At 40.9% G+C, this 26,048-nt stretch overlaps 1 protein-coding gene across 2 annotated transcripts in view; it reads left to right on the top strand.

Moving 5' to 3' along the window:
• The window catches only part of LOC125897944 (Down syndrome cell adhesion molecule homolog), a 315,828-nt gene that overhangs the window by 280,607 nt on the left and 9,173 nt on the right, over positions 1–26,048 (top strand). Inside the window, exons 22-30 of one of the 2 annotated variants that reach the window (XM_049591460.1) lie at positions 2,791–2,908; positions 5,016–5,179; positions 5,362–5,460; positions 5,604–5,792; positions 7,207–7,497; positions 10,341–10,517; positions 10,611–10,641; positions 10,781–10,896; positions 16,053–16,202. In XM_049591460.1, the coding sequence (XP_049447417.1) occupies positions 2,791–2,908; positions 5,016–5,179; positions 5,362–5,460; positions 5,604–5,792; positions 7,207–7,497; positions 10,341–10,517; positions 10,611–10,641; positions 10,781–10,896; positions 16,053–16,202 (1,335 nt within the window). Of the gene's footprint in view, positions 1–2,790; positions 2,909–5,015; positions 5,180–5,361; positions 5,461–5,603; positions 5,793–7,206; positions 7,498–10,340; positions 10,518–10,610; positions 10,642–10,780; positions 10,897–16,052; positions 16,212–26,048 lie in introns of both variants that reach the window. The other variant, XM_049591459.1, reaches the window with a different exon arrangement.

Here is a 26,048-nt window from a genome sequence, read left to right as displayed (position 1 = left end):
AAAGACATATTCCAACTCCCAGAGACCTAAATAAAGGCAGGCATATTCAGGGGCAAAGCTAGCTCCCATACTGGTTCCTTTACATTGTCTAAACAGTCTATCTTGGAACAAGAGCACGTTATTTCTCAATATCCATTCGGTCAGCTCTACTATGAAGCCTGTAGGGGGCGTTAATCCATCTCTGTCAGATAGATAGTGATTGACAGCTCTCAGTCCATCAGAGTGATCAATGTTAGTATAAAGTGCCTCAACATCTAAAGTAACCATAAAGTCCCAGACAACATCATCAACCTGGCACAGTTTATTTAAAACATCATTAGTGTCCCTCACATATGAAGTAATTTAAAGTAATTTATGAACATAAGATTTTAAATAATAAATCAATAAATTGTGAGGCTGGTTCAGTAAGAGTGCCATTCGCAGATACAATTGGTCTGCCAGGGGGGTTGTCTTTAGGTTCTTTATGCACTTTTGGTAACATGTAGAAAGTAGCAAGTCTTGGATGTTCACATGATAAGAAGCCATGTTCATAGGTGTTAATCCAACCACAGTCTTTGGCTCTATTTAAAAGAGCTGTGAGTTCCTCCTTCATATGCAGGAGAGGATTCGAACTCAGTTCAGTATAATACTTGGTGTTTTGTAGTTGGCGATTAGCTATATCATACAACAGAAAGAATTTATAGATTTTAAAACTAAGAAAACATATAAAAATACACATTTTATCAACTGTAACTCCACGTATGTAGTGCACCGTCTTAGCTGCCCGTGTGGCTGTTTTTACATTGGGAGCACAAAAAGACACGTAAAAGACAGAGTGGCAGAACATAAATATGCTATAAGAATCAACAATAATGATTATCCTATGGCACGCCACTTTCATAATGTTCATAATAATAATGACAGCCTACTAAAAGTGGAAGGGATTGAATATGTGGAACAGTCAATTAGAGGAGGAGACCATCTTAATAAATTATTACAGAGAGAAACATTTTGGAATTTTAAATTTGACGCCTTGGTGTATCCTGGTCTCAATGAGGAGATAGATTTTAGACCTTCTCTGTAAATGTATTCCTTGTAATGTTGTGTGTGTTGAAGATTATATATATACCTAATTTTCTCTTTTTTCTCTTTAATGCTCACAGAATATTTACTTATCCGATAGTCTGTTTCTAAATATTTGAATATATGATATGCTTGTATGATGTAGTCTTAAGAGTCAAATTGCCTGATTACCTATATAAGTAATTAGTACACCTGAGTCGGTTTGTCTCTTTCACGCCCTGACGAAGACCCTGCATGGTCGAAACCGGTCGGCGTTTCGTAGTTATTTTATATTGGCATGCCCTAATCAATAAAGGCATTTTATAATATCCTTGGCTCTGTCGGTGTGCCTGAAGCAAGGTTTGAGTATTGTTTTTCCTGTGAGTGACCAATTAGTGAAGCAGTACTCAATATGTGAGAAGATCATGGAGTGCATGAACATTCTCACTTCTTCTTTAGTTCGTAATGATCTTATTTGTCATAAGTTACTCAAGTTAAATTTAACTGTTCTGGTGATTTTCTTAACATGATTTTTGAATGACAGAGTTGGATCTAAAATGACACTGAGATACTTGAATTCTTTGACAAGTTCAAGCTCTTCACTGTTTAAAAAAACATTAGAATGGCTGATTTCAGTTTTGTGTTTCGAAAACATCATGCAGACAGTTTTTTTGGTGTTTAACATTAGACAAGAGTTAGTTAGCCATTCCTGTGTAGGGATCAGGGCCAAAGTCAGAATACGGGAAGCCTCTTGTGGGCTTTTAGCTTTAGTCAGGATCTCTGCGTCATCCGCGTACATCACAATATCAACATTCTTACAGGCATTTGGTAAGTCATTAATAAATAACGAAAAAATAATGGGTCCAAGTATAGATCCTTGTGGGACCCCTACTGTACATTCAAGATACGGTGATTTGATATCATCAACAGAGACATATTGTTTTCTTTCAGACAGATATGATTTCATCCATAATTTAGAGCGTTCAGAAAAATTAAATGAATTCAGTTTAGCGATGAGAATTTGATGGTTGACAGTATCGAAAGCCTCTTTTAGATCCAGAAAGACGGCTCCTACACAAGCACTTTTGTCAAGAGAGTTTCTGACCTTTTCTAATAACACACTGATAGCTGATTCCGTTGAGTGGTGAGCCCGAAAACCAAACTGCATCGGGTGCAGGAGAGACTTATCAATTTTCAGATGATTAATCATTTGTTTCACAACCCATTTCTCCATGGCTTTTGATATTACTGGAAGAATGCTGATTGGGCGGTAATTAGCCATGTCTGTCTGATCTCCAGATTTGTAAATAGGAGTGACTGTGCCTATCTTCCAAGCCGATGGTACAGTTGATTGATTAATTGATTGATTTATCATGTGTGTAATTGGGCATACCGAGGAATCCCTGTGTGCTTTTAGATAATTAGTGTCAAGTCTGTATACATTCATAGCTTTGGAACTTTTTAAACCATCAATGGACCACCGCACAAGTATAAATGCTCACAACGGTGTACGCCACGTGTGTAGGCTACGGAGTACGCTCTGCATAGTTGACGCACAACTATAAACTGTCTCTTGAGGCGGATTTGAACTCGGTAATTGAAAGGGTTAGGGAGTAAATAAAAGGACAATAAATGTAAAAAAAAAAAAAAAAAAAGACTTTCTGAAATCATTTCAACAACAACACATCAATTGGTTACTGCATCTCCTCTGTGCACTGATGAAAATATTTTATGATTGTATTTATGTAGCTCCAGCTCGGATCCTGACCTTCAACAGGACAGTAACAACCCCCTGGATGAGGGACATTGTGCTGCCTTGTAAAGCAGTGGGTGATCCATCCCCAACCATCAAGTGGCTGAAAGAGATGTGAGTACGGTTTAAGGTGTTGCAGTAGGTGTTAGTTAGATAGATAGATAGATAGATAGATAGATAGATAGATAGATAGATAGATAGATAGATAGATAGATAGATAGATAGTGTATTGGCATTGGATGCAAAGTGATTCCACAGTGACCTGACTGATCATTCACAGATTGAAAACATCGCAATGTCATGTCCGACAAAGTCACTATAAAGAAGGGTGTCTAAAGGATCTGTTTGGGACCCTTGCTTTTTTTTGGTTTATATTAATCATATGCGCGGCACGGTGGTGTGGTGGTTAGCACTCTCACCTCACAGCAAGAGGGTTGCCGGTTCGATCCCGGGCCTGGGAGCCCTTCTGTGTGGAGTTTGCATGTTCTCCCCGTGTCGGCGTAGGTTCTCTCCGGGCACTCCGGCTTCCTCCCACAGTCCAAAGACATGCAGATTGGGGACTAGGTTAATTGGAGACTCTAAATTGTCCGTAGGTGTGAATGTGAGCGTGAATGGTTGTTTGTCTTTATGTGTCAGCCCTGCGATAGTCTGGCGACCTGTCCAGGGTGTACCCTGCCTCTCGCCCGATGTAGCTGGGATAGGCTCCAGCCCCCCCGCGACCCTCAAGAGGATGAAGCGGTTAGAAGATGAATGAATGAATGAATATTAATCATATTTGTGATAAGATCAAATTCTGTAAATACCATTTGTATGCAGATGACACTGTCATGTACTCCTGTGCACCCACTGCAGATATAGCAGATTTTTAAATCTGCAGACTGATTGTAACACCCTGCAACGTGCCCCTACTGATCTGAAACTGCTTTTAAACCCAACCAAAACTAATATTATGACTTTCTCCCCTGGGCAAACAAAGGTTCCAACCCTTTTCACCAATACTCTTGATGATGTCTCAATTTAATCTGTAGATAATTATAAATATTTGGAAATTTGGTTGGACAAAAGCCTCAGTTTTAAACATCATATTGACTATCTTGAAAGGAAATTAAAATTCACACTTAGCTTTCTGTGCAGGCTATATGACTAAATCTAGCTTCAGGACCCATAATTGTAACTTATACCGCAACTTATACAGCAAGGTAGGATGGCCATCCCTCACTTTATGTAGAAACAACACTGGCACTGCCAGAAGTTTTTATCTTGCAAAGCAACCATAACTTCAGGTCACACAAATAGCTTCATTTTAAAGTGCCTTTTACCAGCACAGAGACAGTCCCTGGTCCTGGAATGATCTGCAGATCAAGCTAAAACTTGAAACTTGTTGAAAAATGCTCACTAAAGTGCTCTCCTGGGAGCCAAAACACGCACTAAATTGCCTTCTTGGGAGCCAAAACGCACATAAAGTGCCCTCTTGGGAGCCAAAATGTGCACTAAAGTGCCCTCCTGGGAGCCAAAACACATGCTAAAGTACCCTCCTGGGAGCCCCAACGCGCGCTAAAGTGCCCTCCTGGGAGCCAAAACATGCGCTAAAGTGACCTTTTTTTCTTTTCACCCCTGCCCTTCAAAAAAAGGTAGAATTTTTCTTTTCCAATTTACCACGTGACACTTAAGCCCCTTTTACACTGCCAGATTTTCCACGAATGTTGGGCTATTTTGCTGGCAAGGTGCAAGCCTTTAGAAACACACACCTTGTAGGGTAGTCAAATTGCCGGAACCCTTTTAGTTTAAACAGGAGGGGCTGTTGAAGACTTGTGGGAGGAGCTGTTGATGACGTCGCATGTGCGTGCAGCTTGTAGCAAGAGAGGAACACAAACCTGACGGACACTGTAAAGATGACCAACTGGGGAGACAAGGAATTGCGCGCCCTCCTTGCCCTCGCAAACATAGAGGCCAATAACCGTCAAATGATGAGGACGGTGAAGAACGGGCCGATTTACAAGAGAAAGCACAGAGCTCCCGAAGGAGCTCCCTGACTAGCCGTGGCTTCCCTCCAACGTCACTGTTTACGTCCCACGCTGAGCAATACATTTTGTTTCTTGCTCACGTCCCCAACTGCCCTGAAAAAGGCGCAAGGCGATTGGGCTTTCCCGCAAATTTGAACAATACCTATCTAAAAAGGGATTGTGAATGTATTGCTAATTCTAACACCTCTATGGTTTAGCAACGGAACCCCAGCACCTGTTGTGATTGACAGCCGGCGCAGCGTCCACAGTAATGGCAGCCTTGTTATTCGCACGGTGAAAGCAGAGGATTCTGGGAACTACACTTGTGTGGCCAGTAACAGCTTTGGGTCAGACAAAATCATCCTCAACCTGCAGGTTCAAGGTAAGACACAACATGTGTGTGTACCAACCCTTAACAGCTCATGCCCATCAGAATTTCGAACAAATACACACGGCTGATGTTTTGAGCACGCTTTACCTGTTGATTGGTGGTAATACATTTATACACCTAGCTAATGCTCTTTTTGCGATGTGTGATGACTCATTTCTTGGCCTGTCCTTCAGTTCCACCTGACCAACCTCGCCTCACAGTGACCAAGACAACCACCACCTCAATTACCCTCTCCTGGATCCCTGGAGACAACGGAGGCAGCTCCATAAGAGGTCAGACAGAAACATCCCTGTCTTTTCTCACCAATTTTGTTTCTGTTTTTTTTTTTTTTGTTGTTGTTTTTTACCGTTATCATTCTTTTTTCAGTTTTCCTTGCTGTTCATAAACATTGATTTTCTCATGTGTTCTTTTCCAGGCTACATTCTGCAGTACTCGGAGGACAACAGTGAGCAATGGGGCAACTTTGCCATCAGTCCCAGTGAACGCTCCTATCGGCTGGAGAACCTTAAATGTGGCACCTGGTACAAGTTCACACTTACAGCCCAGAATGCAGTGGGTCCAGGGCGCATCAGTGAGATCATTGAAGCAAAGACTCACGGGAAAGGTAAAACCAAAGAGGCACATAAGTTATACAGTTGATCATTTACATTTTGAGTGATTTTTCTTAAATTAAAACATCATCAAAGTGTTTTATTAATTAGGGGATTCATATATCTAGTGGTAGCAAATTTGACAATACTTTACCTATTCATTGATAAGACTTTTTAGAGGCTTTATTTGTTGCCATAGATAGATATTTGATTATTTTCTCAGCAAGCTTGTAGTCATGAAATAAACGCAGCCTAGTTTGTAGTTGTTTAAAATACCATATAACATCTTTCTAAATGAGATTGAAAACAAAGTAATGTACCCACCAAGCAACAATTCAGACTCAGAGACAAAAGTCAAAAGATAACAAAAATTTAATGGAATGTTAGTAAAGTAAAAATTTCACCAAAAAAAAAAAAAATAAAAAAAATAAAAAAATACAGGGATAGAGAGTGGACAGGCAGAGAAATCAGGGTTCATGTCCAAACACACAATCTTCAAAGGCTGGCGTACAACTGGAGATGAGACCTGAAGCACAGGAGACAGCACTCAGGAAAAAAGAGGTGACAAAAAGGCAAAAACAGGCAGCAAAAGCATTCACAGAGACTCTTCAGAGTCGGAGTGGTTATCACTAAGGGAAACAGACGATTTGACGAATACTGGAAGTTGAACTGGAGTCTTTATAGTGAGCAGGCAGGTGACTCGGCTGTTTGACGGCAGGTGTGCAGTGGAGGCAGTGGAGGCAGTGGAGGCGGAGAAGGCGGGGACGAACAGGAGAAGGAGAGTGGCCAGCCACGCCCTGCAGCAAGAGAGAGACTAACACAGACAGGGGAGAGAGAGACCGACAATAAACACTTGGGAGAGGGAAAACACAAGAAACATGAGGAAGGGGGGTTGGGACTGCCAATACCCAACATAAACACATATCGCTTTTTTCTTTGTTAAAAATTTTACTGAACTAATAATGGACCAGTTCACTGCTATATGTAATGTAAAAATAAAAAGTTACATTATGTTTACATTTTATTGGAGCTGAAATGATCAGTCCATTAATGGAATTGTAAGCAAAAATGCTGAGCATTCATAGGCTACATCTCAGTTTCGATTCCAAATGTATACCTTTGCTGGTTTTATTTGTCTTCCACAATAATAGGTCAGGTTTTGCATTGCTGGTCAAACAAAAAAAAGACTACATCTTGGTCCATAAAGAACACTTTTCTGACATTTTCTTAGACCAAATGATTCATTGAGTCAATGATCAACAGATTAATTGATAAATAATTGTTAGCTGAAGCCCTACATTTTTTTTCTCGTTACTTGTAATTGTTAAATGTTGGGTAGATCTGCCACGGTTTAAGGTTTTTTACCTTCTCCAGTGTTCATGCTTACTAACCAATAACACTGAGGCTTTCTTTCTATTCTCTCTATAGAACCTCAGTACTCTAAAGACCAGGAGCTCTTCACTAGCATCAACGCTACTCGCGTCAAGCTCAACCTGAATGGCTGGAATAATGGTGGATGCCCCATCACCTCCTTCACCTTGGAGTATCGGTCTGTAGACTCACCCACATGGACCACAGCACAGCGCACCTCCCTCACCAAGAGCTACATCCTGTATGACCTGCAGGAGGCCACCTGGTATGAGCTGCAGATGAAAGTCTACAACAGCGCCGGCTATGCTGAAAAGAGAGTCAAGTTTGCAACGCTCAGCTATGATGGCAGTGAGTTAACACAATCACAAGGGACAATAGCGTTTCCAGCTCATTTCTTTGCAGGGAACAGAGTCTCTGAAATATCTGTCCTGATCTGCTGAAAGTGGCAGGGAAGTGTGCCTATGTCATTCACCGGCTGCTCCAGAGGCAGTATGACATGAACGCTTACACTCTGATGATTGAACAAGTAGAGAATCTGTGATACAATACCAAAGCTTCCAGTAACTATCACACACTGAGTCTGGCTCACAGTAGTAGTTTAAATAAATCTTTTTTTTCTGTCAATGGCAGAGCTGTGGCTCAAGGTGACTGAGGCTCCCTTGATGAACTGGGTAATGAGCACATTTTGTGCATTTCATGATTTGTTACTGATTTAGCACCTCCATCATATGCCTTCCGAATGCCACCACATGAGTTCAATCATTTTATGATCTCCTTTGAGATAAAGGATGCTGCCAGCTTATATTGCATCCTAGGAGTTCACTGGGAAATAAAGATGATCAGGTATGGTCCTGAGGACCAACCCTTCACTTCCTCATTCACTAACATCCTGGAGCTGTTGAAGAGAACAGTCAGGCTGATAATTTAGCTAAGGATGGGTTCATTTGCATGTAAGCACAGTTTAGCAGAATAAGAACTACTGAACTGTACTACGAAGCCAGTTCAACTAACCCAGGATATCTTCTGGCTATCTGGTTTGACTAACCCTAACATCGGCCATCTGGATAACTGGTACTGTGAAGCTGGCTATCAACTAGTTCAGTCAACTCTGGGTTTTCCTTACCAGCTACAAGCACGTTCATGTAAAAGGGGCTAGGATGTTAATTATGAGCGGCATCATCAGAACCATGAATGAAGTAGGCTGCTTCATATGATATGAGATGAAACTGCAGTGACAACGTTAAGGTTACTAGACAGTAAAATGTCAGTAGCACGGGAGGCAAACCATAAACTGTACTCTTAAAACGGAAGATCTAGACACATTGAAAACACTATCCAAATATTCACCATTATCCGAGACTAAAATTACGTGCAGGTATCACTACCTACTATCGCTATGGGATGTATGTGACATTAGTGTAGAGTATTTTTTTACTGTTTAATTGGATAATGATAATACTACTTTGAATATTTCACACAAAACACGTTAAAGTGATACCAGACTGTTTCTGCTGCTGAAGTAAAGGCTGGAAAAGTAGTTAATGACTGATGAGGTTTATCTGACTGAAATGTGGCATTTATAATAACGGGAGCCAATTAACAGTGTGTGGATTATTTTACTGATGAAATATCTGTTTAATGCTCGTTCTCATCACACAGATGTCTCATAATATTTTTAGCTGCAGTGATGAAATCAGAGTGTAAAAGCAGAACCACTGTTAGCGATCACTGTGGACTAAAATAAACTTAAATTAACTTAATTTCAAATACTGTCAAAATCACGTGTTTAATGTTGTAAATGATCTCTGTGTTTGTTAGAAGCTCTGTTTTTAAAACCAGTGGAAATAGAGCCCTGGAAATATTAAATGATTTTACTGACCTATAACAGCACACAGGCTCCTCCTTTTTACCTGTCACTCCAGACTTTCATTCATGGATACTTTTTTCTTCAGTGATCTGATTGGTCAGACGTCAGGATGTTGACAGGTTGTGATCCGATACCCCGAAGTTAACCTTCTCTGGAGCAGGTTAGCTGTTCTTGTATATATTACAACAGTGATTTATCCCAGTAAAAAGAGAACCAGCTTCATAGTACTGAAGCCAGAGTTAACCCTGTAGTTACCTTGCTAACTCCAAATCCTGCTTCGTAGTACAGGACTCAGGTTTCTAATTGAGACAGGTGTTTATTTGTCAAAATGTGTAGCTACACTGGGCTGGTAAAAAGGACTGGACATTTAACTGGGACTCTGCTTTTAATTAAAGTTTTACAGTAAGTATAAACTGTTATGGCATAAAGAGAACAGGCAGGTACACGAAGTGGGGAAACAAGCCACAAATGCAGACAACCTTACAACTGACAGAGAAAATACACAGGGGACTAATTAACAGAAAAATGCACCTAGTAGAGTGCAGATCTCCACCAGATAGTCACCTGAGCTGATTGCAGCCACTCCAGACAATTACTGTAATTCCAGCAATTCCTTCTATGTTTTTGGACGTTACCTTTTGAGCCACGGAGAGGGCCAAATTTTAGCATACAACACACGCTTTTGCTGGTTGTTTTTGGCTGAGCCAATTTTCCAGGCAAACTTGTGGCATGCCCCAGCAGGTTGAAATGAGTGAGGAGTCAGCAGTCAAAAAAAAAATAATAATATATATATATATTTTTTTTTAACAATTGTGAATCACTGCAACCACAAGAGGTCCTGAAGCATACAATCATAAATGTGCACACAAAATATAAAGTTGATTAGTCCAGCAGTTGGTGAGATCAGTTGTGGACAGACAGATACACACACATGGGCAGACACAGCTAAACACATAAAATGAAAAATATCAGACAATAAAAAACACGGGCAGGAAATAAAACAAGACATGATACATGAGGAGAGTGACTTTCAAAATAAAACAGGAAAGAGACTACAGACAAACTCTGGGAACATGGCAGGAACATAATGATGATGATTTTTTGGAAGAAAATGATAAACTCTTAGCTTGAGCTGCTACTAATTTTTGCACAATAAAACTGATTTAGCCTATCATTAATGACACAAATCAAATGCTTTTTTTCAGGATCCCTACAATGCTGACAATTGCTGCAGTTGTTCCCTTTGATATATATGATGTCTTAACTCCCATGCTGGCTTAGCACCAATATCTGTCATAACACATACCTTATGACTTCTGCGCAGGTACCATTGCACCTTTGGTGAAGGCACCCAATGTGAGCAAGGACAACTCTGGGGGCGGTGAAGGTTTGAAGATGATGGTGACCATTTCCTGTGTGTTGGTGGGCATCGTTGTTATTTTCATCGGGCTGCTGGTGCTGAGGAGGAGGAGGAGGGAGCAGAGGCTGAAGAGGCTCCGAGGTGAGATGAGTAAGGTCATCTAATATGACAGATTTTAGCCTCTGTTCTCATATGTTCAACAAGTTAAATTCTATTTCTCTGTTTGTTTTCCAGATGCAAAAAGTTTGGCTGAGATGCTCATGAGGTAAGAAGCAACTTCACTACTCGGCCATTATCGAGACACCGTACTGTTGTCTGATGAGAATAATTACGAGTTTCTGATAATTACGTTGTGTGTGTGTGTGTGTGTGTGTGTGTGTGTGTGTGTGTTTTGTGCTCCCCAGTAAAAACACACGCCCAGCAGAGCCAATTAATAAACAGCAACAGACACTCCGCATGCACATTGACATTCCCAGAGCCCAGCTCCTGATTGAGGAGAGAGATACCATGGAAACCGTTGGTGAGTTCATCACTAGTGTGTACACAGTAGTGTTCTGCTGCCATACAAGAAACTGCACTTGTTTTTCAAAGTAGTGTATACAGCAAATTAACCTGGTTGCCACGGGCATTTCTAGGCTTTGAGTACACTGGGGGATTAGCTTGGACCTCTGTAGAGGGATCCTGGGGAATCGTTCCCAGTTATTTATTTTTTTATTTTTTTTAAAAACAATCTCTATTTTGATGCTTTTTTTATGCACTTTGGCACCTTATTTGCCTTTAAAAACTATTTTTTCCAGATAAATGATGAATTGTGATAATAAAAAATAGATAATATTGATAATATGCATTGAGTAGAAACAAAACACTTTGCAACTGCTGTCATTACAATTTAGAAAATTTTGAGGTGCTTGTACTTTAGCATTTCCATTTTGTGTGACTACCGTATATTCCCAAATAGTCGCCCGGTGGCAAATAGCGGCCGGGCACCTAATAGCTGCCGGGGGTTTGACCCCATTTTGCGTATTAAACGCTGGTCCGATTAAATGCCCGAGTAATTATTTCCTCATTCATTGGCTCATGACTGTCCCTCCTTGAGGGACTGTTTGCGCTTTTATGCACGGGTCGGTGGTGAAGTGGTGCACATGACTCATTCTACGGACGGACGGACGGACAGCCAGCCACGTATCTAAAACAGTTAATACATCTGGCTACATCTTTCCCACATCAAATATCCGTGATCGCCTTGACCCACGTGCATAAAAGCACACACAATTCCGTGTCCTCTCACCACGGATGCTGTGATTTGATGGCCTGGTACTCATTGTAGCCCACTCTTATAAGACCCAATAATTATAATTATAATAATAATAATAATAATAATAATAATAATAATAATAAGTTACTGTGGACCTATATGCCAAGCCTTTTAATAAAATTACCAGAAGAGTTTGCTGAAAAACAGGTAATGTCAGCCTGAATTACTCACATGCGTCCCCAGTGAAAATCGCTGACATGGGGAATACAGCTTCTACAGACTCGCCATAGCTCACTGTCAGGACTCAGGGACCAGAATTTGGGATGGCGGACCGTCGGAATGGCAATATTTCGGTGTGGCGGCCAGTAATGCAATAGCACCACCCAGCGGTGAAACCCGTGTACACGAATAAAATGCAACAGCAGTACCCAGCTGTAGACAAGATGGTGGACAAGGGCGCGCCATATATCCAATCCATACCGGAAGTCCATACCGGAAGTTAATCTTCTTCGTGTCTACGATACTGGAAGTCCATACTAGAAGTTTCATACATACCGGAAGTCCATACCGGAAATCTGTTTTTTTCCCCAGAAGTTGGTTTTTAAGTCTGTCTTTTTTATAATATTTATTTTAGTAATACATTTACAAACTTTGAAACAACCAACAGTTATAAATATATATATATATATATATATATATATACATATATACATATATATATATATATATATAATAGTAATAATAATAATACAATTATTTCAACAATTATTTTAAATACAATCATGTTTTGTTTGGAATAACATTGACCTCGACAAGTTAAACCTACAAAAATGTATGAATTTTAGTTGGATTAATTAATTAATTAATTCTTAAAGATTAAATAAGGCGAGCGCTTTCATTTATTGGGCTGCAGTTGCAACATGCAAATTACTATCATGTCATTCAAAACAACTGAAAACCATGGACACAACAAATGTCATACTCTTACATCACTATGGTTAATTGTAACTATTTAACTATTAAATGAACATAATAATTAGATTGTCATATTGTCAGATGTATTCTATTATATTTCAGGAACACATTTAAACACAATATTACACTATTGTACTGGCAACATAAAGAAGTAGACTTGGAGTTCTCTTTTTTGTGAACAAGTTTTTATTCCAGATATCCATATCAATCTCAAAAGCAGAAAAAAACAAAGGAGAAAAAAAAATGGAAAAACAGTAAAATAATTTATTTGTTTGGTCTATAAAATGTAAGAAAATGGTATAAAATGTCAACCACTGTTCCACAAATCACAAGACCCCAAGATGCAGCCTAAAATGTCTTGTTTTGTCCCAAACAAATATCATTAAACATTACTGTTAATTGTAGAAGTATATGATCTCAAACAGATACTTCTCATCAACATACCATGGAAATGAAGTGCATTTTCCGTATAGTTTTTCAGGTGCCTCTGGATCGCGCTCTCATTTTTGGTTTTAAATTTAGGGCAGAGAGGAAACCAAGCTCAGATGGTGAAAGGGTTGGGTGCCCCAGACTGGCTTCATTACTCAAAATAGAGGGGTGCATCTGAAAAAAGGAGAAGTCAATCAACATTGATAGCTGGAAAACATACTGAACATCAACCATATTTTACCGATCTAAAGGACTCATGGTGGAGGAGGCACTACAGCTATTTATGTATCCACGTGTATGTGTATTAGTGCTCTGCATTACTAAAACATAATACAAATGTATTTTTTGCAGACACCCGGGGCTGTGTATATAAAATGCAGTTCATTTCCAAGGTATGACCCGATTAACCCTCGGGGGTTGCTCATGTTGTATACCACATGAGGCGACTCTCCTTACTATTTTTAGAATACCTCCGTAAAAAAAGCTGTATATAACTTGATTGAGCAGTGCAGGGTTGAGGTTATACAAGCATTAATACACAAGGAGACCAGGTGAACCAGAAACTGGGGAAAAAATGGCTTGTGTGCAGTGAGTGGGTGCACAGATGTTTTACACCACAACACACCAAAAAGCAGAGGAACACATATTAACCCCGCTGCAAACTACACATCTAAATTAACCGACACATCAAGCGAGGGCAGTAATAGTCTCTGGCCAACATCATTAACACTGTTTAGACACAGACATTGATGAAAGGGAGCACAACAGATCTTGAGCAGCTAACGTTAAGTTAATACCAATCATGCCCTTGTTTTTACACAACAAATGTGGCCAAACCCACCATCTGGTAGTAGTAATTTGTGCATGCCGAGATTCCCCACATAGACGTCCCCCTAATGATTTGATACATTACGTAGAATTGCATGTTAGAGAATAGGGTGACCATATTTTGATTTCCAAAAAAGAGGACACTCGGCCAGCCACGACATAGCCTACATAAATGATACTCGCAGTTTACTCAAAGATGCCTTATAATTTTAATATATTTAAAATTTATATGTATGGATAGAAAATTCAGTGATATTACAAAATAATATCTCTCAAAGACAGAAATTCAGATAGGCCCCAATAGGGAACACATACACACACTAGAGTGTGGCAATCTGAGCCCGACAGTACCCGACGGGTCGGGCCGGGTTTGGTCAAAAATGTAGCTATAAATTGTATTCGGGCTCGGGTCGGATTCGGTCAGCTTTCACTGAAAATGTAGTGTAAAAATAAATTAAATCCTACTGTCTGTCCTGTTTATTGCTTTGGGACTGTTATTTACGTGACAACACCTGAACATAACACACACAGACACACACACTGGCTGTTTGTTTCTACCTCTCCCCTCTCTGGAAGTCTCGGACCTCCAGCCGCCCACCTCCGCCTTGATTAAACGCTAAAAATAAAATAAAAGAGGGAGACAGGTTTTTCCTATTTTATCTTATTTTGTTTTATTTCTCCCTCTCCTCTCGCTAGAAGCGTCGGACCTCCCGCCTCCCGCTCCCGTCTCAAACACGGAGGTCTCCCTCTCGCGGAGCATCCACGGCGCACGCCCGGCCTGTTAAATAGCCTGTAACCACTGCGTGACACAAACTCAGTGCTTTGGTCATTAAATAATGTCGGTTCGGGTTCAGACAGAAATATGCGGCCTGTGCCGCACTCTAACACACACACACACAAACACACGGAAAACTGGACACTATCATCAGTTTATAAAAACCGCCCGGACGCCCCGGACGCCCCGGACGGGACGTGAAAAGTGGACATGTCCGGGCAAAAGAGAACGTTTGGTCAGCCTATTAGAGAACATTACACACGTGTTAAAAGATAATGAAGATGACGGCGCATATAAACGCAGCGGCTTGGTACTCTATGCTAGTGCTAGCTACTAGCTAGTACTGCTAGTGCTAAGTGCCGAACAGAATTTCATTGTACAATGAACAATGAGAATAAAGTTGTCTAATTCTAATAATTAAAAGACTCATTGCTTTACCACTCTTTCTTTTAGTTGTGCATGTATTGTTTGCATTCTTCTCTTCTTCTTCTCCATTGTCTTCTTCCTCTTCTTCTTCGGCTAATAATACACACACAGACCAACTTCTGGTATGGACTTCCGGTATGGATTGGATATATGGCAGCGCCCATGTCCACTATCATGTCTGCAGCTGGGTCCCTCTCCAAAAATGACCCACTCTAAACGTTTAGAGATTTTTGTACACGAACTCACCCCTACATTATACACTATTTTTGCACTAAAAAACATACTGGACAGGAACTGTAACCAAATAACGGCCTGGTGCAGGTCGGTGGGGAAAAAAAAAAGCCTTGAGCAAATAGCCACCTGGTTCTTTAAAACGCCTGGGGTCAAAATCGATTTTGTGAAATAAACGCCCGGGCTACTATTTGGAAAAATACGGTATTTACTTCTGCTTTACTACATCTCAGAGGTAAACATTGTACTTTTTACTCCACTACATTTATTTGTCTGCCTTAGTTACTTTGAAGAAATAGATTATTAAGACAAAATATAATCAACTAATAAATGATAAAGTATAATTATAGATGAAAGTACACAGCAGGATATAAAGCATTTAAAATTAGCTCCACCTTTACCGGCTGCATCATTGAAGTGATTACCGGTGACCTCGCTCTCCGTTGCACCTGATCACAACAAAATGTGCTGCTTGAATGAAACAGAGGACCCAAAACTTGTTTTTGATCAGGAATATCATATCATTTTTTAAATCCTTATTGCATTAATTGATATGACACATTATTAGATCCTGGGCTTAATTTTTTTTTTTTTTTTTAATTATTAGGTCTCTTCTTATTTTTTAATAATATACACAGCCTATTTAGATCCAAGGCTATTCATAAAATATTTGGTACTGACTCCTCAGAGGCCCAGGACTAACAACACCACTGCTGGTTGCTGTAGCACTTAACTTGTTTTTGTTGCTGTCCCACAGATGACAGGTCCACGGTGTTACTGACTGATAATGACTTCGGAGAGACCCAGAAACAGAAATCGTCTACAGTCACCCACACAGTCCACTACCAGTCCCTGTCCCAGGCCACCGGTCCACTGGTCGATGTGTCTGACGCCAGACCAGGAACCAGTAAGTCCAGTACGGACGCTTTTTTTAAAAAAAAAAAAAAAAAAAAAAAACTCATCATAACATATATGTGGTTTTGTTTGTGCAATTTGTTTTCCAAAATTTTCCTTTTCCAGGCAGTCTTTTCCTTTTGTTTTTGTGTGTTTTTCCTTCATTGATTTGCCTTCTGTTTACCTCTGGTTTGTGCTGAACGCTTTAGTGTTACAACAGTGTCACTGGAGGGTTCAGGAGTTTTGGCCATACTCTGTAACTGGGGCAGAATACCTTTATCCACCAAGGCAGCATAGGATTTTACCTTAAAAGTCTGTTTCTTAGCTTGTTCAGTTACAGTTACAGTTACATCATAATGGTCAGAAGTTAACAGCAAATTATCCTTAGTGCAACGATTAAACACTGCTACAACCAGCCTCAAACAACAAACTCCTGACTAACAAATTACTGCAATCAAATTACAGCAACAAGCACTCAACAGCAAAGCCCACAAAACTGTATCTACAGTTACCAAATGCACAAAATATAACACAATACAACTGGCTACAATCATAATTTACCAAAAAACATCCAACTTAGCCACCGTGTCTAGATGTCAGAAAAACACATTAAAAACTCAAAAAGTTTTCAGTCAGTTAAGACAAGCCCCCAAATTATGTTACGACCACTAAAGTGGCTCATGACAGAGGGTTCCAACATAATTACCAAGACTCAGGATGAAGTGAAAACAACATTCAATTTATTAGACCAAGAGCAGGATGACTATTAAACAAACCAAATTAATCAAACAAAGTCCAGACACCCAGACAAACCCACAGAAGGTCATAGAATCTGGGCTCTCATTTATAAAACATTGCATAGGATCCATACTAAAAGTGTATGTGTGGACAAAAGCAGAAGATGGTGTACGCCAAAAAATATTCTGATTTATAGAAGGAGCTTAATAATTGTGCGAGACCTGGCGCTGGATTTATTTCCAGACTTTACTAATTTACACAATCCATATATGCAACATGTATGTAAGGTGACTGGAGAAGGAGAAGTGTGTGGAAGCCACGGCAATGTCTCTAGTGCGCTCTGTGTCATGTTCATTGCAGTGATTTTACCCACAAGAACTATCTGAAAACTACAGTTTAGCTTCAATTCACCACCTCACCATCTGCATCGCTAATTTACGCTAGCTCCAAAATGTTCGTACACATGTATGGAGCTTTTTTAGCTTCTTTATTCAAGAGAATGTTATATTAATTTGAGAGAATTATTTATTGATGTCACGTTCAGATTTTGTAATATTGTCCCTCAAAACCCTGCCCTCGCACTCAAATAGCCTCTGCTTGTGCTTAGATCTACTCTGTTTCTGCTCAAACTGTGTGCTTGCACTCAGATACAATGTTGCTTGCACATATTCCCTGCTCCAGTTTCAGCTCTTCTCCTCACACTCAAGCTGCTTCTATGCGCTCGTGGAATTTCTGCTTGCAGATTTCTGCCTTGCGTTTGGATTTTTTTTGTGTAACAACCCTGTCAAAATCCCCCAACCAATAGAACGCCAGATTTATTGTTGATGAAATGGTCCCTGCCTCCTTGTGGGTGCACTCACTTTAGTTTTAGAGCGTCTCGTCCGAGCGGGTACTCTTTAACCGGGTTCATCCACTCCTGCCCTCCAGGGCTTTATTAAATGTTCTTCCCTTGCTTTCTTTACGACTTTTGGAATAAAGGGACTGTCAATTGGCACACGTGCATCCGTATTTTTTACTATAATAGCTGCACAGAATACATATATATATATATATATATATATATATGTATATATATAGTAGTATATAGTATATAGAAACACAGTTTCCATTGTGTATACACATGTATATATACATGTACCATATACCTCTTATTCACCGGCTTTCTTGCTACCACTGCTCGCTCTCTTTATCCACTCTCTAGCTCCCTCGACCACTGCTTCTCTCTCTCTCTCTCTCTCTCAATTTTTAAAATGAGTCTGGAAGCCGTCAGCAAAGCCTAAATTTACTTTTAACATTATCAAAGAAAGAGGAATGTCCTCTTTCTTCGCTGCAGCGCCCACCCCCGCAGCCTAACGCGCAAAGCACAGCCGTCCGTTGCCAGCTGGTGACCTGAGGTGGTGGGCATGCACATTGAAATCATGACAGAGAAAATAAAAGGAGAAAGTCATTCAGTGAAAAACATAGTCAATCAATCAATCAATTTTATTTATAAAGCCCAATATCACAAATCACAATTTGCCTCACAGGGCTTTACAGCATACGACATCCCTCTGTCCTTATGACCCTCACAGCGGATAAGGAAAAACTCCCCAAAAATAACCCTTTAACGGGGAAAAAAAACGGTAGAAACCTCAGGAAGAGCAACTGAGGAGGGATCCCTCTTCCAGGACGGACAGACGTGCAATAGATGTCGTACAGAACAGATCAGCATAATAAATTAACAGTAATCCATATGACACAGAGAGAGAGAGAGAGAGAGAGAGAGATGCAGGTAATGACAGTAGCTTACAACAACATTAATGAAAGTAATAATATTATAGTTATAGTTCTGGTTACTGCAGTACAATATGTTGAAAGTATGTATTAATACCTGGCAGTATACATGTGTGACAATAATCATATGTGTATAATAACAGAAGAAGTATGACTAATGACTAATGATGGCAGCAGCAGCAGGAGGCATCTGGCAGGACCATGGCAGCAGCACAACCACACACGTCACGCTGTCCAGGCACCGCTGTGATATGAGTTAATCTGAGAGACAGTGGAGCACAAAGGCTCCGGAGAAGAAGCCGAGTTAGTGACATCCAGAATGGCCGGGTTAGCTAGATGCAGTAATAGGATACGAGAGAGAGAGAGAGAGAGAGAGAGAGAAGGGGCCTGGTGTATTATAGAGGGGTCCTCCGGCAGACTAGGCCTAAGTCAGCCTAACTAAGGGCTGGTACAGGACAAGCCTGAGCCAGCCCTAACTATAAGCTTTATCAAAGAGGAAAGTCTTAAGTCTAGTCTTAAATGTGGAGACGGTGTCTGCCTCCCGGACCGTAACAGGAAGATGATTCCACAGGAGAGGAGCCTGATAGCTAAAGGCTCAGGCTCCTGATCTACTTTTGGAGACTTTAGGGACCACGAGTAACCCTGTGTTCTCAGAGCGCAGTGTTCTGGTGGGATAATATGGCACTATGAGCTCTCTAAGATATGACGGAGCTTGACCATTTAGAGCTTTATAAGTTAACAGTAGGATTTTAAATTCAATTCTGGATTTTACAGGGAGCCAGTGCAGAGAAGCTAAAACAGGAGAGATATGATCGCGTTTCTTAGTTCCTGTTAGTACACGTGCTGCTGCATTCTGAATTAGCTGGAGAGTTTTTAAGGACTTACTAGAGCTACCTGATAATAGAGAGTTACAGTAATCCAGTCTTGAGGTAACAAAAGCGTGGACCAATTTTTCTGCATCTTTTCGGGTCAGGATAGGCCTAATTTTCGCAATATTACGCAGATGAAAAAATGCAGTCCATGAGGTTTGCTTTAAATGAGAATTAAAAGACAAATCTTGATCAAATATTACTCCGAGGTTTCTTACGGTAGTGGCAGGGGCCAGAGCAATGCCATCTAGAGAAACTATGTCATCAGATAAAGAGTCTCTGAGTTGTTTGGGGCCAAGAACAATAACTTCAGTTTTGTCTGAATTTAACATCAGGAAATTGGTGCTCATCCAAGTTTTTATGTCTTTAAGGCAATTATGGAGTTTAGTTAATTGATTGCTTTCTTCTGGCTTCATTGATAAATACAACTGAGTATCATCCGCATAACAATGGAAATTTATAGAGTGATTTCTAATGATGTTACCTAAAGGAAGCATATATAGAGTAAACAGGATTGGTCCGAGCACAGAACCTTGCGGAACTCCAAAACAAACTTTAGTACGTAAGGATGGTTCATTGTGAACGTCAACAAATTGAAAACGATCAGATAAATAAGATTTAAACCAGCCTAGTGCTGAACCTTTTAAGCCAGTTAAGTGATCCAGTCTCTGCGGTAGAATTTGATGGTCACTGATACTCACTGATACATGACAAACTGCCAAAAATGAGCCAATGAGATGCAGCAGCGAAACAAGCATTTGAAACAGCTGTTCTTTATTTTGAAACAGTCAGTAACATTCAGTAAATAATGAAGCTACCTGTTTCATTACTTTATATTCATGTAACAAATATTCAAATGTCAATTAGATGGTAATCTGCATGAGAAATTCTAATTATCTAATAATTATCCACTTATAGTGATCAATTTGACCCGGACGGAAGTGATCACTATAAGTGGTTTCCACTGTGTGTATATATATCTATATATTCTATGCGGCTATTATAGTAAAAAATACAGGCGCGCGTGTGTAAATTAACAGTCCCTTTATTTCAAAAGTCGTAAACAAAGCAAGGGAAGAGCATTTAATAAAGCCCTGGAGGGCGGGAATGGATGAACCCGGTTAAAGAGTACCCGCTCGGACGGGATGCTCTAAAACTAAAGTGAGCACACCCACAAGGAGGCAGGGATCATGTCATTGGTCAACAATAAACCTGGCATTCTATTGGTTGGTGGCAGAAATCTGAAAGCAGAAATTCCATGAGTTCACAGAAGCATCTTGAGCGCGAGGAGAAGAGCTGAAGCTGGAGCAGGAAATCTGTGCAAGCAACATTGTATCTGAGTGCAAGCACACAGTTTGAGCAGAAACAGAGTAGATCTAAGCGCAAGCAGAGGCTATTTGAGTGCGAGGGCAGGGATTTGAGGGACAATATTACAAAATCTGAACGTGAAATCAATAAATAATTCTCTCAAATTGATAAACCACTCTCTTGAATAAAGATAGGAAAAAAGCTCCATACACATGGGTCAGAGTTCCCCTACAGGCTCCCATTCTCCTGTCAAGTTTTGTTTTTATAGATCACAACCTTTGCGTGGGAAGTGACGTGCACCTCTTTCAGGTCTATAACAGTTATAAATTATAGCTGCTGCGCAGCAATGGTCGGGGCCGGGCAATTTTAGGCAAAATTAGGCAATTCTGAGGAACACACACACTAAAACAAAGAATATCACAACATAGAAGTTACATCATATAATTATGGCATGCCCTTCAAATTGTGGATGAGTGGTTGAAGTGATCAGACTCACAATATACAAAGGAAAGAAAAAACTCAAGAACAAGAAAGTAAGAATAACATTAACTGCTGGCTAAACCATCTAAGTCACGCAACATCTCAGTGGTGAAGGGAGTGCTTGCTGACTTACAGTTCTTCATCAGTGATGATCCAATCCCCACAGTATCTGAACAGCCTGTCAAAAGCCTCGGAAGGTGCTACAACACAAGCCTGAAAGACAGAGACCAGGTGAAACAGCTGCGCAAGAACATCAATACTGGCCTACAGTCTATTGACAACACCCAACTACCTGGGAAGTTAAAGACCTGGTGCTTCCAGTTTGGTCTGCTACCCCGGGTGCTGTGGCCCCTTGCAGTCTATGAGGTCCCCATCTCAACAGTAGAGAAGCTGGAAAGAGGAGTCACAGCCCACATCAAGAAGTGGCTCAGAGTTCCACGCTGCCTCACCACCATAGGCCTCTACGGAGACGTTGTCCTCAAGCTGCCCCTCACCAGCCTCACAGAGGAGTTCAAGTGCCCTAAAACACGACTGCAGATGACACTGAATGAATCCAAAGATCTAGTGATGAGGGAAAATGCACCAGCCTTGGTTACTGGGCGCAAATGGAGACCAGCAACAGCAGTGGAGGAGGCAACATCAGCTCTCAGACATGCTTACATTGTGGGGACTGTTCAGCAAGGAAGAGGAGGCCTTGGGCTAACCACTTAGCCACCCAGCCTGGAGAAATGCCACTGCTCCAGCACGGAGGAAGATGGTGGTGGAGGAGGTGTGCCGTTGGGAGGAGGCAGCAAGGCAGTCTCCCTTGGCAAACAAGGACAGTGGACACGGTGGGAAAGTGTCGAAAGGAGAAGGTTGAGCTGGAAGGATGTGTGGGCCATGGAAGCAAGGAGTTTGAGCTTTGTCATCAGAGCCACCTACGACGTCCTTCCAATACCAACTAATCTCCACCAGTGGGTTGGCGAAGATCCTGGGTGTGCGCTTTGCTCCAGGCCAGCCTCCCTCCGGCACATACTCACAGGGTGCAAGACCAGTCTCACCCAAGGGCGGTACACTTGGGGTCACAACCAAGTTTTGAAGAGCCTTGCGTCCACACTAGAGGGAAAACGATCCAGCATCAATGCCCTACCACCGCTAATATCTAACCCTTCATGGACAACTGCCTTTGTCCGTGAAGGGGCTACAGCTACCAGGAGCAACTCCACACCATCGGATAGAGGCCAGCTGTGCTTAGCACGTGACTGGAAACTGCTAGCAGATGCTGGCAAACAGCTGGTGTTTCCCCCAGAGATTGCCACCACCACCTTGAGACCTGATCTGGTGCTCTGGTCCCCTTCTCTAAAGAAGGTTTATATAATTGAGCTCACCGTACCCTGGGAGGATTCTATGGACGAGGCATATGAGCGAAAACATCTGCGCTATGCTGAGTTAGCTGCTGAAGCACAACATCGCGGCTGGAACACGGAAGTCCACCCAGTGGAGGTTGGATGCAGAGGATTTGTGGGAACATCTACCACCAAACTGCTGAGGGACTTGGGAATCAGGGGCCAGAGCCAGCATGCAGCCATCAAAACTGCATTAGAGGCAGCAGAGAGAAGCAGCCAGTGGCTCTGGCTGAAGAGGAATGACCCCTGTTGGGCCCCCAAGTAACAAGCCAGGAGGTATGCGGTCAGTTTAGGCTTGACTCAGGGAACAGGACACCCCTGCCATGCATAGTCCCATGAGATGTCTGCCACTTGACAACAAGGCAACTCTCATGACTAATTTGGCATGAGACACAAGCTTAGGTTTGATCAGCCTGTAGCTGGCCGCCTCTGGTGAGGGTGTATAGTGTTAAAGGCCAAAACACCCCATGAGCCAGAGGAGCACTACTGATGATGTGTCCCGAAAATTCAACTTTCCCCCAAGCTTCTCCAAGTCTGCCATCCACCATTCACTGACAAGTCCACCGATTATCTGTATGTGCTCGCACAAGGATATCAACATCTCATCCAGTGTTTTGGAATCTAGCAATTATGAACAAACTGGACTGATCTAGCGTAAAGCTAAACATTATCCATGGTGACAAAGATGAAGACATTTTTTAAAATGTAAAAGTAGCTATTAGACTCTGCATATTGACTGATAGCTAAGCCAAATAAACAGGGAAAAGAGACAAGGGATAACAGGGAAAAGTGTTGATAAAGAGTATTTGTCTCTCCGCAAAACTGCCTGGATCATAATTATTTTAACCTTGGTAGTCTCTAATCCACATAGCATGATGCCTGAACATAGGACTTTCACATTAGAATGTCCATTCTGCTGTAGCTGAGGCTTGAACTCACAACTTCTGAGATTAAGGTCCGTCTTCTGTCTCACTGAGCTAATTAGCAAGTAACAGTTCAAGTGTGGCTTCACACTTTGACTAAGTCAAATTGACTAAGCCAAGCATAAGGGTGCCAGACAGTAGCCATCCATGCCGTGGAAAAGCAAATTTCAAAGTGAAAATTCCAAAGCTGTAGCACATATGGTTGATTTGTTATGAAATTTCAAAGTTTTGAAATTTAGAGGATTGCTGTAGTGACTATTGTGTTGTGTTTCCAGTTGAGGACATCTGGCATGGGACTGGACCTTTATGAAAAGTTTGAATAGATTTCTCATATGGAAATGTTGCACAAGCTGAGGCTTGAACTCACAATCTTCAACACCAAGGACCATCCTCTATCTCACTGAGCTAATTGGCTAAGCCAGTCATCTGTCTGTAAGACAGCAGCTGTTAGTGTATAAAGGCAGATTTCAAACGGCTGTCAAAAATTCAGTTATTAAGACAAAAACCCGAAAATACAAAAAATGCATCTAGACAGCATGGAGATGTTGATACTTTGTTTTTAACAATGATTTATTGGCTCCATAAGTGAAAAACTGATGTTTAAAAATGCCATTTTTGCATTGACTCCAATTGTTCACATGAGAGCGAAATTCAAAATGCTGTAAAAAAAATTCAGTTTTTGAGAAAAAATTGATATTTTCCAAACATCATCTACCTTGACTCCAAAATTTTGTCATTTTTTAATGAACATTGAAAATGTATTTAGCAAGAATTTGCAAGTATATGTTTACAATACCATTTACAGTCAAACATTTTGATGCACTGTAGGCTCAGTTTTCAATAAATCAAAAATCTGTGTGGATCGTTTGTGTAGGACAGTCTGAAGATGCTCTGTAGCAAGTCTGGTGTCAATTGAGCAAAAATTGTGGGAGGAGATAGGTTTAACAAGTTTTACAGTTTTTGAAAAAGAACAGAGTGATGGACTTCATAATTTGCAATAGATTTTAAGGTACAAAAGTTTTGTCAGTATCGGGGCTACATTTTGGTGCAAATCTGTAGCACATATGGTTGATTTGTTGTGAATTTTCAAAATTTTGAAGTTTAGAGGCTTGCTGTAGCGCCACCATCAGGACTATTGGCCTGTTTCTGCAGCTGAGGAAATCTGGCATGGGACTCGACCTTTGTGCAGAGTTTGGTGATTTTTCGCGCATGGGAAGTATGATTTCCTCGGAAGAAGAAGAAAGAAGAAAGAAGAAGCAGCTTAGGCTGCCCGGCCCCTAATGAGACCCCTGGGCTCTTCCCTTTAACCTAAATTACCAGAACAACTCCCTAACTGAAATAAAGCTACAAAACAGGACAATCAGTCCCACCAAAAAACAGAAATATAACGAAAGCAGAAATCTAAGAAATAGTTGTCACCACACTGCAGCTGCTGTCAGGGCTGAACATTGAAAGAGAGAGTGAGCAAATCCCCGCCCCCTCTTTACAGGTTTCCCTCAATTAGAGGAGGCAGCTTCACGTAAGAGGCAGCAAACACACAAACATCAGTCAAAAAAGCATATGCAATGTACAACATAGCCAACAGGGGGGAGCATGTAACATTTATTACAAAATGAAGCAAAGCCTACAAGCTAGTTCAGGCAACTCAAGTCACCACCACACTCACTTAGCATAGTCATCACACTCAACATACACAACAGTGTATCCAGCACACCCTTTGGAAGTTTTTAAAGTAGTTTAAATCCTGCATTGTTCACAAGCTTTTTTCCTTCACTGCCCTCACTGACATACTGCTGCATATCTTGGCACATAATCAGCACCTGTATATTAGATATTATCTTCATTACCCACTACCTGCTGTGCTGAGCTTGATGTTTCTTTGTGGGGAGTGATGAGGCCATTCATATGATAAAAATTTTCATGAGTTAACACCTTTACCTTGTTCCAATTGCAATGGATATACAATTTGTAATAGAAATATAGAACACATGGTAATTATGGTTAACATTTTGGCAGCTATGTTAAGAAGGAAGTTTGAGTCACTTGTGCTCTAGATTTTTATGCCTCCACACCGGTGATAACCTTAGCCAGACACAATATGTTTTCAGGTTGTCCGTCCATCTGTACCATCCTTGTGAACAGGATATCTCAAGACTGACTGGGACCCGACAGTGAATTGATGTGGTCAAAGATCAAGATCACTTTGACTTTGTCGTCTCATTCTCATGAACGTGATATCTCAAGAATGCCTTTAGGGAATTTCTTCAAATTTGGTAGTCAACCACTTGGGCTCAACAATGAACTGATTGGATTTTGGTGGTAAAAGGTGAAGGTCAGTGTGACCTTTCATCTGTCTCATTCTCAACATGATATCTCAAGAACA

Source organism: Epinephelus fuscoguttatus, linkage group LG12 (genome assembly GCF_011397635.1).
Source record: "Epinephelus fuscoguttatus linkage group LG12, E.fuscoguttatus.final_Chr_v1".
Classification (NCBI taxonomy): Eukaryota; Metazoa; Chordata; class Actinopteri; order Perciformes; family Serranidae; genus Epinephelus; species Epinephelus fuscoguttatus.
This window is presented reverse-complemented; position numbering and strand designations above follow the sequence as displayed.